The sequence below is a fragment of the Drosophila subobscura genome, chromosome O, assembly GCF_008121235.1.
Source record: "Drosophila subobscura isolate 14011-0131.10 chromosome O, UCBerk_Dsub_1.0, whole genome shotgun sequence".
Lineage (NCBI taxonomy): Eukaryota > Metazoa > Arthropoda > Insecta > Diptera > Drosophilidae > Drosophila > Drosophila subobscura.
The window spans coordinates 3730150-3749905 of NC_048533.1; the positions used below are offsets into that span (position 1 = coordinate 3730150).

The following is a 19756-nucleotide window of genomic DNA, read 5'->3' on the forward strand; positions in this document are numbered from 1 at the left end:
CTCGGAACTCACAAAACTCACAAGAAAAGTCGTTGGAAAAAGGCCACAGCAAGCAGCAAAAAGTTTAATCAACGAAGGCACAGTCCATGCAACATTCATTCGTCCCACTGCAGTGTGTGGCTGCTACAGCAGGCAGGGAATCCTTGCAAGAGTCAATATGGATGGCTGCAAAGTGGCCCCCCGCCTGCCTGCCTGCCCCATGGTTGTGGCATTCAGGCAGGCGTTTGTCCATGGCGTCCGTCTGCTTAAAAAGTGCAACACTGTGAAATGTAATACCTTTTCCGTTTGCCGCCCATAACAATTGCTGGAAGCACCCATCCCCCCAGTACCCTCCACCATCGAGGAGCCAGCCAGGAGTCGGCCAGAAGTTGGTAGAAAAAAAAGCTGTCGCCATATTTTTTATGGCATCTGTGGGGAAGTGAGGAAGGAAAACGCCAAGCAACGACCACCCGCGTTGCTTATTAAAAATGCTGCTTTTGTGGCATGCCACCACTGCCGCTGCCTCTGCCTCTGCCACCACTGACTGACTCTAGGGGAGGAAAAGCGCTGCGTTGTCCCTATGCATTCCTAATTGACACTTTGAAGGGTTAAGGATCGATTTCGGGTACAAGGATTTCCCCTAGTTCCAGGAACGAAAAGGAACGAGATCCCTCTAGGCGATGGGGCAGTTCCTACCCTCGAGCAGAGATTCGTGCTTTAATCAGAGATTCCTCTGCATGTACATGAGTATGTACATATCTGTCTGCTGCTCTCTCTTTTTTTGCACCCCATAGCCATGGCCTTCCCTCTCTGTGAGCTTTCGCCCGACTCTTTGGCTCTCCTCCCTCTTCGACTCCATTGAAGCGCGTAACGGAAACGGAAATGGAAATCCTTGCAGGAGCGTCATTAATTAATTGAAACTGCAAGTGAAACTCAAAGAGAAAGGCAAAGAGGGCGGATCAAAACAAAGGGTGGAGGGAAAAGCCATGAGAGGAGAAACAGTTTAAAATTACGAGCGTAAATCCTTTTAAATGGGATTTAATTAAGATTTAAAGGCAAAAAATGCAACTGGGAAATGCATCATTCAGCTCAAATAAAGAATCAAAGAAAATTCACTGAAAATTCTTTAAAATTGCCGCGTAAGCACTCAAAGAGTATGAGCAAACACTAATATTATATGCCACCACTGTAAAATCGTTAGCCAAGACACAAACCTCATTTTCATCGCGCAATATGCCCACAACCTGGAGGAACATGCGTTCCGCATCGTTCTGTGGATCGTAGTTCGAATAGGTGTCGTCCACCAGTGTAATATCGCCGAGACGACAGTGTAGCTGCTCCTCGGACGAAGACGAGTACAGCGACAGCATGTTGCGTCGGCGCTCGTTTGCAACATGTTCAACAGCAGCCACTGCCGTATGATCCGCTGCCGCTGCTGCTGCATCTGTCTGATCTTCCTCGGCGCAGCCGCTGCTGCTGCTCAATTGCGAATAGCTGAGGCTCAGCTGGCTGCTCTGGTGCTCCAGCTCCAGCTCTCCATCATCATCCTCATCTTCATCCTCCTCCTCGTCATCTTCGTCGTCGTCATCTGGTTCGAGCTCGTGTTCTAGTTCGGTGCCGCCTGTGCCGCTGTCGCCGCTCTGCGAACTTGCCTTGGCCGTTGCTTTGTTTTTATTTTTGTTTGGCGCTGCCGTTGCTTTTCCTCCTGCTCCACCGCCTGCTCCAAGGTTCACGACTATCATGTGCGAGTCCCCGCTGCTGCTGCTGCTGCGACTGCGACGCTTCATCGAACGGAAGGGCGCCAGCAGGCGGCGTCGTGTGCTCCCCGTGGGCGTGGCATAGGGTGGCAGCAGTTCGATGCGCGGTGCCCCAGCATAGCGTTCCAATGACCTTGACTTGTTCTTTCCATTGCTGTAGATCAGTGCAGCCCCACCTGCTCCTCCTCCCCCTCTGCTGATGTGAGAGTTCTCTATAATTTCGCCCGCCTCATCGCTGGAACTGACTGTCGCTGGCACAGTCGCTGCTCCGTTCGTTCCTGTTGCTGCAAACAGTCGCATCCTGAAAAAGTGTTGCCTGCTCCTCCGCCTGCAGTTGAAGTTTTCTTGTTGAATGTTTTCGCTTGTGTTGAATCTGTTCGTTCGTTGGAGTTAATTAATCTTTCTCTATGCAGATTTCAGGTTTTCCTTCAGCATCGTTTTAGGGCACATTCTTGCGTAATGAACGTGTAGATTCTCTTTGCTCTTCGCTGGTCGCTCTTCTCTTTACAGATATTCTCGTGTCTTTTATCTATTTATGTATATAGTAGAACCGGTTACACAGGATTCACACTCTCCACTCTTCAATCTTCCCATTTAGCATTATTTTTAGTAGATACGTTTTTCACTTGATTTCACTTTGATTTTTCTTTGCAAATATGACAGACGGTAGTGACGGGTGTGACATACCCCATTCCACACCATGGGGCATATGAATAGCTACCCAAATACCCATACAAATAGGAGAAGTACGTTCCTCACATATTTCAAATGTGTGTCGCGAGTCAATAAGCCACTCAATTACGCCGAAATTTCACAGGGAACCACTGCCTGCCTGCCTCTCACTCTCCTAATTTGGAACCCACGCCCCTGACAAATATGCACATGCACTGGGAGAAATAAACTCTGAAATAGTTGAAGAAGTAGGTGTAGAATCTCTCGTTTCTCCCAGTGTACACGTTAATTATACCCGACATCTTGGAAATTGTTTGTCAAGCAAAAAGGTTGACTGCATTCTGTTTGCATTTCTGCCCGCTCCTCCCTCTCTTTACCCCCTCTCACCCCGTGTGGTTCTCTGTTTGTAAGAGTGTGTAAATTATGTTGGGCAACATTTACTTATGGATAAGTCCCCCAACTCTACTCCACTCGAATGTTTCAGTTAAGATATTTATGGTCTTGTCTTCATTCTGTTCTGTTGTGTTCTTCCCGAAAGACCGAGCGACGAGGCCCCTGACATTGTTAAGGGGATCCACAATCATCCCGACAATGATCCAGCGAATGAGGTGCGACAAGCGGAATGGGAACAGCTACAGGTGAGGAGCGGAGGGGCAGAGGTGTTTGTTTGGGAAAAGCTAATAAAGAAAAGTGGGATAGGTTAGTGGAACAACCATGGCTCGTATTTTTCTTATAGCGTGTTTGTCTGTCCGAACGGAAAGGGAAGTTGTTTGCCAGAACCATGAGAAGTAGAGACATCGAGGTCTTTGGGAACGGAAGGAGCTCTAAGAGTTGGGGGATGATACTATGCTAATGGAAATAAGCCCAAGGAAGGGAGAAGTCCAGAAAAGTAACAGGATTTTCTTTATTTTTTGGAAGTTTCTTCAAATAAAGTTCATAATTACAAAGAAAGATCTGTAACCGTTTTTCCCCTCTTTGATTAGGAATCTTTACCTATAGAGCGGCTTCCGCTAATTCAATAAAAGGAATAAGTTCTAATAAACACACAATTTTGACGCTCTCTTTCCCATAAGGAATGTGCCCCTGCAGCAAAGCCCTCAACAACTTTAAAATCCCTAGACTTTAGTTTAGTTTTCGGGTTCAACGGTGAATGTCCAAGACCCCGTTCTTTGCGAGTGTCCACAGTTGTCCAGAGTCCAACTCTCCAGAGTGTAATACTAAGCAATGACCCCGCAAAAGACGGAGACAAACCCCAAAGAAAAACAAAGAACAAGAACTCAAAAAAAATAGATGACATTTCAGAAGCCAAAAGAAAATAACCAGCGGAAAAACTGGAAAAAACAACAACAGAGAAAACAACAACAACAACTACAAAACAAAGAGTAAAGGAAGGGCTTTGCTTTGTGGCAGAGGAGCGAAGAGAGAGAGAGAGAGAGAGAAGTACGAGGCAGACGAAAGCTCATTAAAAATTCTAAGCGGTAAAGCAAAACAAAGTTTTAAATAAAGTCAAAAGCGAGTGAAGAAGGGGGTGCACAAAAGAGAGGGGGTACAAGAGAGAGAGAATGGAGGGAAGGAGAAGCATGCTAGAAAACAAAAACTAACAAGCGATTGACAGACAAGAGGCCGCCGCCGCAGCCGCGAAGAAGATGAGTGAAGGCAGTCGGTTGTTGCACAGCAGAAGAAGAAGGAGGAGGATGCAGAGGTAAGAAGGAGAGGTAAGAAAAGAGTGTAAGAGAGAAAGAGCGAGCACAGGTAATGCCGGTAATGACATTGTAACGGTATTTATTACAACATTACGACGAATGACAAGTGTCTAATTAGTAGAAGCAACATTCCACTTCGCTCCACTCCATGCCCATTGCCGGCTCTCCCTCTCTTTGTGAGTCTATTCCTCTCTCTCTGTTTGGCTTTGCATAAATTTTGTTTTTCTGAAAATTCCATTGATGTTTCCCCCTTTTCCCTCTCTGCGGTATTCTCTGCTCTCTAATTGGAAATGCAACATGCAGAAAAATATTTATGGAGCACAAAAAAAGAAGAAAATCAGACGAATACCGAGTGCCGAGTATTATTTATTACATTATTTCTGTGAGTGATTATTATTGTTAAATGCATTACGAAATATGCCAACAGAGAGAGATAAGCAGTAGGAAGAGAGGGAGGTATGCAGATGATGGTTGCATTTCAATTTGATTGATGTACTTTGTTTCGTACGTGCGGGGAATTCCCAATGAATTTCATTATAATTTTCACTTTTTTTTAACTCGTTGCAGAGCCACCACCTCCTCGCGGCCTTCCACAGAGATTACACTCATCGCTGACTGGCATACGGAATCCCAACCATCCATCCGTAGTCCCTCCGATTCCATTGAATATGAATTGATATTGATAGAATGTCGCCCCCACTGGGTGTTTGTGTGTTTGTTATTGCCTTTTGGATATGCAAATGTTTTCATTTTCCAGCAAAAAGTATCGCTAGAGAGGATGGGTTCCAGTCCCCTACAATAACCATAGCTACAGATACAGATACAGATGCATATTTCATAATATTTCAAATGTGCAACAGATTGAAAGGGACAGAAAGTTGACAGAGCGAAGCGGCTTCAGGGTGCAGTTTTAATGGATAATTGAAAGGGGATTATGTGAGGGATTACATGGTCATTGAATTGGGGCTTAGGGATGTAAACTGAACATACACATATAGAAAATTATAATGATGCCCAAAGCATACAAATTCTATGGAAAATGATGGCCAGAAATTATTGAAACGTGATCGTTTATGTACACAAAATATTATTAAATGATTTCGCTGATTTAACTTTCATCGATAATTCCATCAAATAGCATGCCGGACATTATGTTCGATAAGTAAATATCATTCCTTAAGTGGCATTCGAGCGACTCTAATCGTCTCCCTATCTTTGGCACCCATCAACATCCATCTGTTTGGTGATTCGCAACACAGCAACACATCGAATGAATGTTCAATTTGGTTTATCAGTTGAAGCAAATCCAAATCTTTTGCATATTTTCACTTTTCAACTCTCGTGTTTGCCAAAAAACAGAGACAAAAACCATCTCTAATCTCTCATTCGAGGCACATGCGAGGGGTTCCAACATTTAACTGACTTTTATTTTGGTGTGGATACAACAGAAAAACAGCAAATAAATCACCTTAAAGGCAAAGCGGAACCCCAAGCGGGGGGCAAAGGCATCTCGAAAAAGAAATCCGTTTACCTGCTGGCTGTATAATTCCTATAGACACTCATATATAATCCATTATTTGGTTATCAACAAACCAAACTAATTAAGAGAGAGAGAGAAAAATACTCTAAGCGTAGAAATAGAAAGCCCTTGGGCCGGTCACACTTTGTGATCCCCAAGAGAAGAGAGGAAAACTTGAACAAAGGGATCGGATCCGCTGGAGCTACCAAAAATTGTGCTGCAGAATATGCTGGAGCTCGAAAAGCTGAGTCATGGTTCAAAATGGTTCAAACAACAATAAATCAAAAGCGTCACGAATCGTAGATCAAAAATACCTCCTCCATCCCCTACCCCCGTCAATCGCTTCATACACGTGCTTAAGATAATTGCAATTTGATTGAACCCCCGCTCCATGCTGGTGAGGCTCCAGTCGTTGGGCCTCCAGTCGTGAATTTCTGAGTAAAAGAGACCCAAGCCCCAGCCCCAAAGTCATTCAACTTTCAGAATACAAATAAATTCTGGATACAAAAAGGCAGCAAAAAAAACAAAGCAAGAAAGAATACGAATCATGCCAAAGCCTCGTATCTGACGGATTAAAGAACCGGAAATTTCAGCAAATTACAAAATTGATAAAAAAACCAACATCAAGTAAAAAGAAAAGCAAAAGTGCATTATGCGACCGTCACTCTTCCTACTACTCGTCGGGTGCTCTGGGAGTTCGCTCTGCTGGGCCTTTGTTTAGCCCTCGTTTCGCTCTGTTTGGTTTTACTGCATTTTTCACATGGGGAAATCCCCATCTACGAATCTCGTCCGCCCCTTCCGTACCTCTGGTCTGTCTGGAGTTCTCGAGTGGCTCGACCATGAATAATTTTCCACTCTGTGATTGTCAAATCCCCATACAAAATGCTAAACAAAAGGGAAATCTTTTGTCTGTTGCGTGGGCGCAACATTTGTTGACGGTCGGTGTCTTTTTAATGTGTTTTTTCCTATTTCTATTTTCAGGTAATAGAAAATATATTTTAACAGATAATCGTGGATAGTTTTCGGTGTTTTAGATAGCCCTGAGATAAGGTTCTCGGACTCTAACTAATGATTGGAGTGGAATGTCCATCGAAAAAGGGGATATCGGATATTTGATATGGGGAAACAAAATTATTGTTGGCAATTAATTTCAGGTTTCATTGGATTTTTGGTGCAGACAAATTGAAGTTTTGGGGAAAGTCTTTTAGATGAAGGAAAAATGTATTTTTGCACTTGTCATTTGTGACACTTTTGAAGGCCTCAATGCATTTCATTATTATATATCCATTATATTATATTATTATTATATATGTAAGAATTTACCTACATATGTATTAATTTTATATTATTATTATTATATTCCCAGTACCTTTTTCCTATCCAAACCCCTTTCAAATCAATAAAAACAACAACCAAAACATTTACCTCAAATTATCTCAATGCTTGGCTTCAAACTAGCGCCAAAAATTGCATGCGTCATGCGTTGGCAACAGAAAAATGAAAATTGAAACCACAAAAGTCACTCCCAAGACGGCAGAGCACGCCCCCAGAAACGTCACTATGTGACACGCCCCCATCGGACTGTAGAATGCAACACATTCTACAATGTGGCGTTGAAAAATGATATCAAATTTGTAGCAACAACAACAAAATTGTCGCTCTCGCTCGGCGGCGGCAAATAAACTTCAAACTACGAGAATTGCATTTGGGGCACAGTCTATGGCAGGCAGCCAGCAGGCAGCAGCGGGAGGAGGGAGCAGGGAAGAAAAAGTACAGCGGCCGAAAAGAGTTTTTGATGGCCAGACGATGACTATGGACTTGGCCCAAAAGAAGTACTAGATGTGGCTCTGGCTTTGACTGGGGATGTGGCTATGGCTGTGCCCCATGGCCATGGGCATTCCTTCAGCAATAAAAGTCAAGCGCGAGTGCCAAGCGACATGGAACACAATTTATCACAAGGCACAAACGATCAAAACAAGGCATCCATTGAGAAGAGTCGAGTCGTCTCTCTCCTCTAGTGCCGCCACCAAAGCCAGAGGCAGAGATGCAGAGAGTCGGCAGAAGGCGTGGTCCAAAACGAATTTTCCTTAGTGGGTGGAAAAGCTCTCCTTTGGATTCAATTGTTCAGCAGAACGAAGGAAACGCAGGGAACTCAGGGTGGGGGGCAGCATGTCTTAAGGCGCAAAATAACGTGGAAAATTTACAAGATGTTTTCGATGCGATAAATAAAGTTGCAAATGTTGCAAATGTGAACTGCATCTGTGGCTGCCGCCACTCCCTACCCCTCCCTGCTCTCAAGCACCTCCTTTTCCACGCATTTGTACAAATGGAAGCAGCAGAGAGGAACAGAAAGGAGCTGAAAGGAAGCAGGAAAAGGGAAGTTCTTTCTTTGGGTTCTTTCTTCTCTCTGCACTTTGGGCTCTGTGGCTTAAGCTGGAAACTGGTTCAAGTTCTGTGTGCCACGAGCCACCAGCCACCGAGAGCTTTAAGACATGTTTATTGGCCATTGCACATCGGTTGCACATTGCCTGTTCCCCCTGCTCCCAAGGCAGTCAGCGGTGCTCTAGTCGCGATTTAAATGTTTCTTTCCACACAGCTCTCAAAGGAGTGGGTGCCGTCGTTCCCCTTCGCTGAATCTCTGTCTGTATATCTGTGTATCTGCATCTGATTCTGCCTGTGTGTGTGGTCTTTGGGATTGCAAACAAATTGATGGGAATTTTCGCAGGGATTGTGCGTGGTGTTTCCTGAGGTAAAATGCGCCAAAGAGTTTTGGTTTGAAGGGTCTTTGAATATTTTAAATAAAAGAGAAAGCGGGCATATGGCAGCGGGGTCACTATATTCGCCACTTCTAATTAAATTCTATAGAAAGAAATTCCCTTTTCCTCACTCAAACAACTAAAAGTCGCCAAAATTACTTTTCTAAAAATGCAATTCCAAAATTAAACAAGGAAAAGCGTAATTTTCGCTGTGGAAATGGTTATGGCTTCGCATTTGGATTAATAATAAATGCCACACACCATTCGGTGGCACTCTGCACACCACCCCTGTACCCCTGTGTCGGGTGATTGCTGTGGCAAATGTTTATGGCACGAATCATTTTGGGGCATATTTAATGGGGCGTGGAAACCAGTAAAATGTTATGACAAGACACCATCTCCCCCCTGCCAAACACACAGGCGTAAAAAGTAGTTGAAAGTTTTGAGAGAGTTCAGGCAGCAGCCATTAAAGATCTGACCCCGTAATCTATTCAATTAGAAGGAGAGCCACAGGATGACCACCAGCAGGAACAGGAAACTACAGGATAGAGAGTTTTAGGGGTAGAATTTTGCACGTTTTCGCAGGCACAGGAACGCAGAGAGAGGGAACGAGCGAGGTGCGCCGATGTACGTGTGCATGTGGCTGCCATTGTTTGTGAAAATTATTTTATAATCATTTTATCACATTTTCCGAACAGAGCAGAACAAGGCTGCCAGCAGCAGGAGTTAGGAGCAGTCGAAGGAGCAGCAGCAGGACACAACGCCAGCATCCCATTCCATGGATGAGCATCTAAAACTTTCAATGGCACACCTGCTGCCAGGATGTTCTCCCCGTAGAGATTCTATCGGAAAAGCCAGACGTGTTTCCTTCGCTCTTCCCCACCGAGACAACGACAAAAGCCTCAAAGGATATGTGTGTGTGTGTGTGTGTGAGTGTATGTGTCTTCTAAAGCTTCATTTTCCTTTAGACAATGACAAAAATGGAGGATAATAGATAAAATTAAGTGCAACTGCAGCAGACAGCAGCCACAAAATAGGTGCAGGGGGCAGGGGAGAGGGAGTTTGGTTTGCCGCTCTTTGGTGAGTGGTGTTGGGGGCAGGGGAGGCAAGATGACTTTATTGTCGCCTTTTGTCAATCGATGCCCAGACCCGTACAGAACCGCCCCACAGTCTTAGCCAGTATCCCAAAGAGCCAGGAGCCAAGAGGCCAAGTCATGGATGCCATTAATAAAATGCATTCAATTGGCTTCGTTGGCTCCTGCCTCTTGCCATTTGACACTCCAGTGGAGTGGCTTCCCCCCTTGCCTTTCTTTTGGCCATTTTCCATTTTGCAGCAAAACGTTTAGTGAAAATTGTTGGGCAAACATTGAGCATAATGAAAAGGATGTTCCAAAGAGAGTTATTTTTATGGGAACAAGAAAATTCTTAGACACATTTTGAGGCTGCAGAATGTTGGGGAATTTGCATGGGAATTATGCGGAAATTGGATTTATCGAAGGAATTCACTTTCGATTAGTTAACGAACCTCAGAAAATGCTTTAATCAATGTCAATTATCAATGCATTTCTTTACTTTAAGTTTTAATTTTATCGATAAAAATTTCAACAATGTTTCCACATTGAAAAATGGAATTACATCTTCAGAATTAATTCCGTTTCTTGGTACAGCTTCCGTCAGCCACTGATTGACATTACTCAAGAAATGCTGTCGTACATTTACGTCTCTTAATCTTAACCCATTTCAAGACTTTACTTCCGCTGAATGTTATCCAAAGATCAAGAAACATGTAGGAATGTTTTCTAGATTGATGCACCACTTTCCCCAATGTTTTCCCTGCCTTAACACACGAATTTCAACCTCAATTTATCTTTGAGAGAATTTTATAGATTATGGGAAGATATTAACTTGGTAAACTTTAATCGTAAATTGTTTAAACATTTATCGATAAGGCGATATGCAAACAGTTATCGCAGGACACCCTGCTGTACTCACTTCTCTCTCTCTCTCTCTCTCTCTCTCCCTTCCAGCTCTCCTTCTTTTCCCTTTGATTAAAACCGCTTCTAGAGACGCGGCAAGGGAGCGGAAATATTAGTTCAACAAATTGAATTAAACATTCTGAGAAGCACTCGAAGCAAGACCTTTTTGCGCATCAAACTTTGCTTAACCTTTTACTCCACCGCAACCCCTCTTCCACCAGGAAAATGCGTGGGAAATAAGCAGCAGCCGAAGCCTTAGGCCAACTTTTTCAACTGTAATAAGAATGAAAGGCGTTTTAACCTTTGCAATCTTCTCACCTTCTGCCAAATGGCAGCCGTCTCCTGCCGCCTCCTCTCGAGGCAGCAAAACATTTTCCACAGAAAACTGAAATGAGGCCGCAAAATTGTACGCAAATTTGTGTAATTTTTCCTGTGTAATATTTTTAAAAGCAGGAAAGACCAAAACCCGAAAAAGGATCTACCATTGGCACCCACACACATGAATTCAACCTCGAATTTCTGGCAGGATCTCTGCCATCCTTTGCCATCATCTTTATGGGCGCAGAAACAATAATAATTTTTAATGAGTTGTGAAGTATTTTTTTTACAACTCTTTTTGGTTGGGTTTGTTTTTTAGAGCAAAGGCGAAAGTCGCGCAGCAGTCGAATACTCGCATTTTGTATGCTGAAACATACTCGTCGAACCCCTCCCCGTGTACTCGTGTATATTCATAATATTTATTCGGTTATTCATTAAATTTGATGTCTCAATTTCCGTTCGGGGGGCATGCAACTTCCGTGCATCGAAAAACGCCTTCAATGAGGCGCGTCGACGCAGTCGAAGCTCTGTTGACTGTTTAAAAACACGCCCAAAAAACGAGTTCAAAACAGAAACAAAAAGAGCAGAAAATATCAGAAAAGTGCTCTGAAAGTCGGTGATATGCGTGATTAAACAATGAGTGGAGTGGAGTGGAAGGGGAGAGTCAAATGGGAATCGAGTGGAGTTCCAGACACCCCTCCCCACAGCACTCGTTTGTTGATTTTTTGCACCAATCCCCCCTGTCCTGTCTTTACATCATGATTGTTCTCCTTTTTCAGATGATAATAAATATGCTGGCATCTATTTTTGGGGTTTGGAATGTTTTGTTTTGTTGTTGTTTCTGTTTTGTTTTGTTGTTGTAGGCGGGTGTGTCACTTAATGACTTTTCCGTTGAATGCCAAATGATGTGCAGAGGAGCAGCACTCGCACCAGCTCTGGTTGGGGCAGTAGATGGAGTTGCAAAGATATTTGTATTGGTTTTACAGGGTTTTGTTTTGTTTGGTGGAGCTGCCACAGGTAACTGATGATTCAATGAAACCTTCAAACTGAATGGAACTTCAGCGCTGTCAGAGTTTGATCATGATCATTGTTGCCAGTGGGTTTTGGCCTTACCCTTGCGATGGAAAATCAATGAAGTGTGCAGATATTCTATACACTATTCCATTATCATAGGAAGTGCCAGTGGAATTTTTACTTTACAAAACGTCGTCCAGTTTACAGATTATTTTCACTTTTTTTTTACCCATCGAAATCCTCTTTCAAACATCACTAAAAAAACAACAAAACTAAAAACATTTTAAAGCCCTAACCCGCTCTCGTAGATTTCTATTTCATTTCGAATGCAATTAAATGGGTAACGTGGTACTAGGTGGAAACGGGGAATCGTTGTTCAATTTCCTGATTTATTGCCAGCTAATCGGCTTAAAAGTGATTTCCAAGCGACTGTTTTAGCTCCCCCACCACCTTTTCTTCCGACATTTTGTTTGTTTTCTGTTTTCACTAATTAAGTGAATCCGATTCAGCCGATTTCGATGCAGAGATCACACAACACCCGGACAGACACCTAGACAGACAGAAGCTCTTTAAAGCTGTGCAAGGAAAAGACAGCAGAGGAAGAGACACAGAGCCGCAGACAGAGCAGGAGGAATAGCAACAGCAGGGAGGCGACTCTTCTGCTGATGTCTGGGAGTCCCCGACTCTGCCTCTGATTCTCGGGCGCCCTCTGGTTCACTCTCTGCCACTGCTAACGTAATATATTTGCATTAACCCAGTGACACATTTTGACATAATCTGATTAATTGGCGTCTAAAGGAGGCAAATAAAATGAGCGGCGACTAATGAAGCTGCAAGCAAATAGAGCGTGCAGCTTGGAGCTTGGAGCTTGGAGCGTAGATTGCAAGAGGCAGAGCCAGGGGCGCCTCCCAATGCCAGACAACGCCCACACGAGGCCACCATCTGTTGGATGATTTCCAGAGAGTGGTTCTCCGCACTGGATGGAAAATGGAAACTCTGTTCCTGCAATTGCCATAAACTTGTGTGTTAATCAATGATCCCCTCCGCCTCTCTGCGTCTTTTCCTAATACTTAATTGATGTCAACGGCTTGGAGGCAACCAGGAAGATTGAGCAACCAGGCCAGACGCCAACCGCAATATCTGTGGCAGCTACTCCCGCCCTCCCCTCCACCAACGCTCCCGGCTCCACTGGAGAGGCAACTCTATCAAAGACGTGTCAGCCCGCGCTTGCCGCTCAAAACGAACCCTTGGGGCGGGCGGCATTTATCTTTTCTTGTGGTTCCATGCGGCCTCTCAGTGGCACTGCCGCTCGCATTTGCAACCGCCAACGCCACAAAATCAATCAGGCATAACATTGCCGCCGCGGCAGCTGCCTCCTCCTCAGAGACCCTCTGTCCCTCTTGGTTTTTCTTTTTCAATTTATTAAATGACATTTGCTTAGCACATTTGCCTAGATTTTTGCATACACGGAGCGCAAGCATGGCTTAGGGGGCGAGACCCCAAAGCATCAATTTTTAATTTCATTAGCAAGGGGGGGAGTAGGGCATCCCCAGCACCCACCTCCCACTCCTACGATTACTACACTTTTCTTTCCTTTTTTTTTTCATTATCTGTTTTCCCATTTTGCATTCTCCGCTTGCTTGGGCATTTTCCCGGCTCTCGCTCTTGCTTTTGGTTCTCGGGGGTTTCGAGGCGTTGCGCATTTGAATTTTAAATGATTATTGATTTTACATTTCTCCCTTCCCTTCCCGGCCCTGCCCTGCCCTTTGACCACACCTTTTGGCCTATTTTTGGCCACTGAATCTCTGTGGTTTGGTTCTTCTGCCTCCTCGGTTCAGGGTCAAACAAATAAACAGACAGCTTTTTGCTAATTATCCAAAGTGCATGGTTCAAGTTAAATAAACAAAAGACCATCCATCCCCCTCTCTGTTGGGGGTCTCTTCATTCGCTTTGCCTTTCCTTGAATCTCTGCCAAAAAGTAAACAAATTCCACAAAAGTAGCTAAATAAATATGCGAGTGGAAAAAATCATCATGTATACAAAAGGTGAGACGAGAAGCAGCAACGCCACTGCTTTCCTTCTGGTGTTCTCTCTTACTCATCAATTATCCGATTACTTATCCACAAAATGGCAAACAGGTGCCGCTGCTGTGCATTTTATGTTGATTTTTCACTAGAGAAAGCCCATTACCTTTCCAAAACAATAGATTAAATATGGATTTAAAAAGAGATTACAAAATAATGGCTACATTTGATTAGGGCGTGGGTTGAAACTAGAAGATTGATTGAGTTCACTAAACGAGATCTTTAATCAAGGGAATTCTGGACACATTGAGGCTATGGATACAAAAAATATCTAAATGGAGTATTTACAAAATTATGCCATGGAATATTGAAAATATTAAACATTGCCTTCATGCAACTGCCATTGTAGTTCAAACTTTAATCGCACTTTTGCTCGACCAAAAACAATCCAAATTCATACACCAAAATGTATCTCCTAAGTGGCTTATCGGATTGGTTTCGTTTATGCGAAAACACAAACCAAACTTTAGATAAAAGCATCATCTAATCAGCACACAAAACAGCACGGAACTTCCATCCATAAAGGTAATCCGAAAAATGTTTGTTTTAATAAATAAATTGCACAGCGAGAGCGAGAGAGAGAGAGGGCCAACGAAAAATGGCGGTTGCATTCGAATTTTATTCAATTAAAATAATCATAAAACGAAATGTTATTTATTTTGGGCAGCCGAAATGTAAATAAAAATAGTTCCCAAAAACAGAAACACAAAACAGCAGAGGAAACCAGAAAGAAAATATAAATATTGTTATGCATGTTCGAGTGGCAACTATGCAAATACTCATGCCTCACTCGGTGCCACTCGGTGTGTGTGCCACTCGTTGTGCCACTCGTATAAATCGCACAAATCGATTCAATTATTTTCAATTGAATTCAAGCAGAAGAGGCAGCAGCACTCGGGGCAATGCTAAGAACGAACGAATGGATGGATAAATGGATGAATAAAATGGATGAATAATTGGAGAGAGGAGTTTGGAGCGCAGAGGAGGCAACAACATTCCCTCATTAAGCTCTGATTTGATTCCACAGAAATTACTTTAAAATCTCTCTTTTCTCTCCCTCTTAAGCAAAGGATTTTGGCGGCTCATTAAAGTCGCATTTGGGTGAAATTTGTCGCAGCTTGAAACTTTCTTGCCCTCTTTCGTTTTTCTACTGTGTAAAACTTTGCACTAAATAGTTTTCAGCGGTAACACGCTGTCGCTAAGACCCTCGACTAAATAGCGTGGCCAAAAAACTTTGAAGTTGATTAATGATGCGTAGGCAAAATACACAGTATCGCATGGAAGACCCTGCCCGAGATTTTTCCATCCCTCTTTTGGGTACATTTTCTGGTCAATTGGCTTGTCAACATTTGTACAAACATTTGAAGCTCATTAGAGCATTCGCAGTCGAGGCACTCCGAGTCACTCGTGGCAATATGAATACTTGACTTCAGATTGGTGGACTCAGACTCAGCCTCGGGTGCTGTCAATCCGTTTGCTTGAGTGATTTGCATAAAATGTGAGTGAATCTTAAGCTCTGAAGATGTTGATTCTGATTGGATTGGGGCTGGAGAGTTCATTGGGGCAGCAACTGCAATAATTGTTCAATTAAAACAGCAATGACAGCAGCTTCAGATACGGCAAGTGGCAGTGGCAGATACACTGGCAACAGATGAACATTGCTCTACAATTAGTGCAACAATTTTTTAATTGATTGAAACCGAATTGATGACAACCAACAGCAGAGGCTCGCATTTTGATAGCCATAGTCCAAGCGGACCGGTGGGGTTGGGTCTGCTGTGGTGCGTGTGGAAGCGCTAAAAAACGTATCGACACTGCAGTACGTACGTGTTGAATGCCACTAAGTGTGGAAAGTGTAGAAGCAGACAGTGTCTTGGTTTCGTTTCCAATCTGTAAATACTTGAGAGACGCCGCAAAAACGAACAAAGGCTGATGCTGTCGGAATGGATTACCGCACCTGAAAAGTGCAATTGCAATGCCAGAGATGCTTTTGCCCAAACACAATGCCAGCTGTTCATTCAGCTGATACTTTGAGTCATGCAGTGGCAGTAGCCAACAGCAGCAAATACTTTTTCTGTAAGCTCCTCGCATTAGCAATGGATACCTTCTGGTATTCTTTTTGGTAGATATTTCTTCGAGACTTGTGAAGACTTTTTTTGGAATGGGACATAGAAATGCAAAATGCACATTTATGCCTGTCAATCTTTGGAATGCCTGCAGCAGAAACACGTCCTAACAGCTACAGTTTAGAGCTTACACACATATTTATATATTCCCTTGACAAACGTGCAGATACAGATACAAGATACAATATACTGCGACATTGGGGCACTCCTAAAAAGTCTCCTTTCACACTCACCCTACCCCTACCCCTGACATGGACTTTCCTTATGCAATCCGGCAGATACTTTTCGCTCCTCCTCCCCTGCTTCCACTTGACATGCAAAATGTGTGCACTGGCGCCTGGCGCGCGCCTCTGACGCTGACGTCGTCTCAGTCTCAGTCTGAGTCTCTGCAACGAGTGCCATTTATTTGGCTTGGAATGGCATCGAATTGAGTTGCCGGTTGCCTGCCGTCTGCTGCCATTTGCTGCATCTGCGGGCCTATAAATAAGCACGTCAAACAGTTAACACCATTAACTGCATATTAATTGGCCGAAATAGACACCGAAGTTACTTGAGACTCTCGAGACTCGCTGCATCAGGATTAAGCCTGCTTCAGCCTCGACATGGCCTGGCTGCGGACTGACATTTGGCCAATCCAAATCCCAATCCAAAGAAGGCATCGCATGTTGTTTGGCCAGAAACGCAGGCGCAGGAGATTGAGTGTCATATTTGGTTGGGGCTGTGACTGTGGGGGAGGGGTATTCCCGTAATGGAATGGAGTGGAAATGTTTTTTGGGTGTTGAAATCGAAGTAAATTCTAGAAGTCTCTAGCTCTTAGGATCAATTTTCAGTTTCTAGTTGAAGCTTGGCTTTGGGTTTTCGTTTGCCTTTTTTTTTGCTTGAATTTTGAATTCCTTAAAACTTTCCAAAAAAGAATCTCTCCCTCCTTGCGAATTGCCTCATCATTGTGGCATGTGTTGTGGGTAGGCGGAGCCCTTCCGGCGTTAATTGTGCCAAAATAATATTTGTTCTTTCTCCGCCTTCTCCCTCCTCTACGATTCCTCACTAATTTTCCGAGTGCTAATAAATACAAATATTTGTACATATGTACATATGATTCCCTTGAGAGAGCGGAAGAGAAACACCAACTAAAACAACCGCAACATGTAGCTGTTGTTGTTGTCACTGCAGTGCATTTCTTCTTGCATCTGACAGATACAATTGCACTCGCTCGTAGATACAAAAACACGCTCTTAGATACAAACAAGCACACACACAAACAGACAGGCACTCTCAGAGATCTGATGTGTAAGGGGAAAACTCTACGCATGCATATATTAAATGCAATTAGCATAAACAATTTTCAGCTTTTAGCAGCAACAGCAGCAGCCGCGACAGAAGACGAAGACGAACCGAAGCCCCGTAATCAAGTGCTGCATGCAACAGCATAAGGGTATGAGCAAGGGGTAGGCAACACATGCCACGCAGCCACAACAAAATCTGGTGGATCTATGCATATAAGGAAGGAGCTCGAAGTCTGGAGCCTGGAGCCTGGAGCTCAATCTAGTTGCAGCAGCAGTAATTTCTGCATTTGCGGATAGATTACTTTTGGCCAAATTTGGCGTCAGATTGGAGGTTTAGATTGGCTAAACAAAAATTAAGTTTTAAAGACGATAATGCATCGTTTAAGTACCCTCTAATGCATCCAAAAGTGCCCTCTAAAGCACTCTCTAAAGTACCTCCTAAGCTCTATACCTAGTACATACATACATTCATATGTACATATATGGACATGTACATATGTATATTCCACAAAGTATTTTCAAGACCCTTCTGCTGCGACAATAATTTCATAATGCAGCTGCAAAAAGTTTCGAGTAACAAAAGCATGCAGCATTTGCTGTCTCTGTCTCTGTTTCATTTTTGTTTCGTTGTTTATTCTGTGTTCTTGGTTTTTGGAAAGCTCTTCTCCAGATGTACAGAGCCAGACCCAGACCCAACCAGTAATTGTAGAACCAAAGTCCACAGTAAAGCGCCGAAATGGAAGCCCCCCTTTTCAGAACTGCACATGTGGGTATGTATGGTGGTATCATTCGTTTTCTGTTGTCTGTTTACACAGAGTTTTACACACAGAATAACAGACTGACGGACGGAAAGAACGAAAGACAGAAGCAGATCTGAAAAAGAGTACATGTGTTGCCATAAGTATATGCACATGTAAATGCCAATTGGACTTCTTGACATACGATCATGACGTTTTAAATGGCGTTTAGATTACGTGAAATGTGCGAAAATATTTGGGGTAAATAAGCCCCTCAGTACCCCGCCATTGTCCACAGAAAAACACTCATCCCATACCATCCGCAGTGCAAATGAGTGAATAAATGAATATTCGAGAAATTTCAAATGTATTTTTTTTGCAAGGGGAGAACGTGGGCTGTCGCAGTGGCAGTGGCAGTGGCATGGGAATGGAAAAGCTCGATTAAACGAAAATATTTATGAAATATGATGATGATTATTATTATTATTTGAAAGACGATCTTTGTGTGGGAATGGCGTTATCAGAGTTATATAAATAAATACACAAAAATGCAAGGTCGAATCGGTTAACGGAGTGAATGTTGAGGGGGAAAAGTCATGTAGTTATTGAAGGATTTATGAGCTATATTTCTGGGAAGAAAAAAGGAAAATATTTACTGAAAATATGTATTGCAGCTACTCAGGAATTTATGAGACTAAAAGGCTAAGCCATGTTTCGGGGAGGCATGTGGACCCAAAGGAGTTTATTTGAATGCTCACAGTCAGCTGTCAGCTGCTTTACCTTTTCTAGAAAACCATGCCTTTAAGTGTTTAATTACTCTGTTCAGCAATGTTTTCCTTTTAAATCACAATATTTTCTGTGCAACAATTAACATTTTTCGATGGCCCCAATTTTTGGTTTCAATTGAGAATTATAGAGGTTGAGAGGAGAATGGCTGCTCTCTCTCTTCCTCTCTTATCGCTCGTCAGTCAACCCATTCAATTGGGTCAAGAAACAGACACTTTAGATCGGATGGATGGTGGGGCGAAAATGGGGTTCCAGTTCAAAAATCCCCACAGACAAGCAATTCATTAAATAAATTCTCTGCTGCTGCTGCTGCTGGTGCTGCGTTTTTTATTGGTCATTAATTTTTAGAGGCCTGTCAACACACAGCATCTCAACATCCATAAAAAACCAATAGAAACAAGATCTCCAAGGAAACGGAGAGGGAGAGAGACTGCGCTTAACGAGTATCCTCTATCCCGGAATTATCATTCGTTTTCTTACGATAAATATGTGTCATATAAATGATGTTCTATGGGAATGGGCAATGTCTTCTGATGAATATTACAGAGTATTATTATTGGATGAGATTGTTTTTGGTGGCATTCAGGGGTTTTGGGTGCTCTCAGGGGTTAACTGAAAAACGCACGCAAAAACAGAACACTGACAAAATGAAAAGAATAGGGAAGAAAAAAAGGAAAACATACTTTGAGCGTGTTGGAAATTAGAATTTCAGATACAACTGAAACAGATTTTCTCTGCAAAAAGAAATAATATAAATAAATAGAGAAAACAACAGAAAAACTTAGAAATTAAATAAAAAAGAATGAGGGAATACAAATTAATAATATTTATGGGTATTTTCACAGAGAGAGTTCTGACATCATCGATTGTTGTGGATGGACGGCGATCGTATTAGGGGCACACAGCAGGGCACCCCTTTCGGAGACAACAAATGTATGGATGGAGAGAGTTTTAAGTGGAGAAAAAATAACTTAAGCTAACCTTGAACTGGGGCAACAGATGGCGCCAACAATGTGTTGGTACATTTGAGTCATTTGCATTCTAAT

The 19756-nt window shown here is 43.0% G+C and overlaps 1 protein-coding gene across 20 annotated transcripts in view; it reads right to left on the reverse strand.

The window, feature by feature from the left end:
- Positions 1-19756, reverse strand: part of LOC117896350 (dystrophin) — a 161806-nt gene that overhangs the window by 8092 nt on the left and 133958 nt on the right. For 11 of the 20 annotated variants that reach the window (XM_034804612.1, XM_034804610.1, XM_034804617.1 and 8 more), the window contains one exon: positions 19394-19444. The exons of 7 other annotated variants lie outside the window; for them this stretch is intronic. In XM_034804612.1, the coding sequence (XP_034660503.1) occupies positions 19394-19444 (51 nt within the window). Of the gene's footprint in view, positions 1-1193; positions 2266-19393; positions 19445-19756 lie in introns of those variants that run through there. 2 more of the 20 variants (XM_034804621.1, XM_034804625.1) reach the window with 1 other exon arrangement.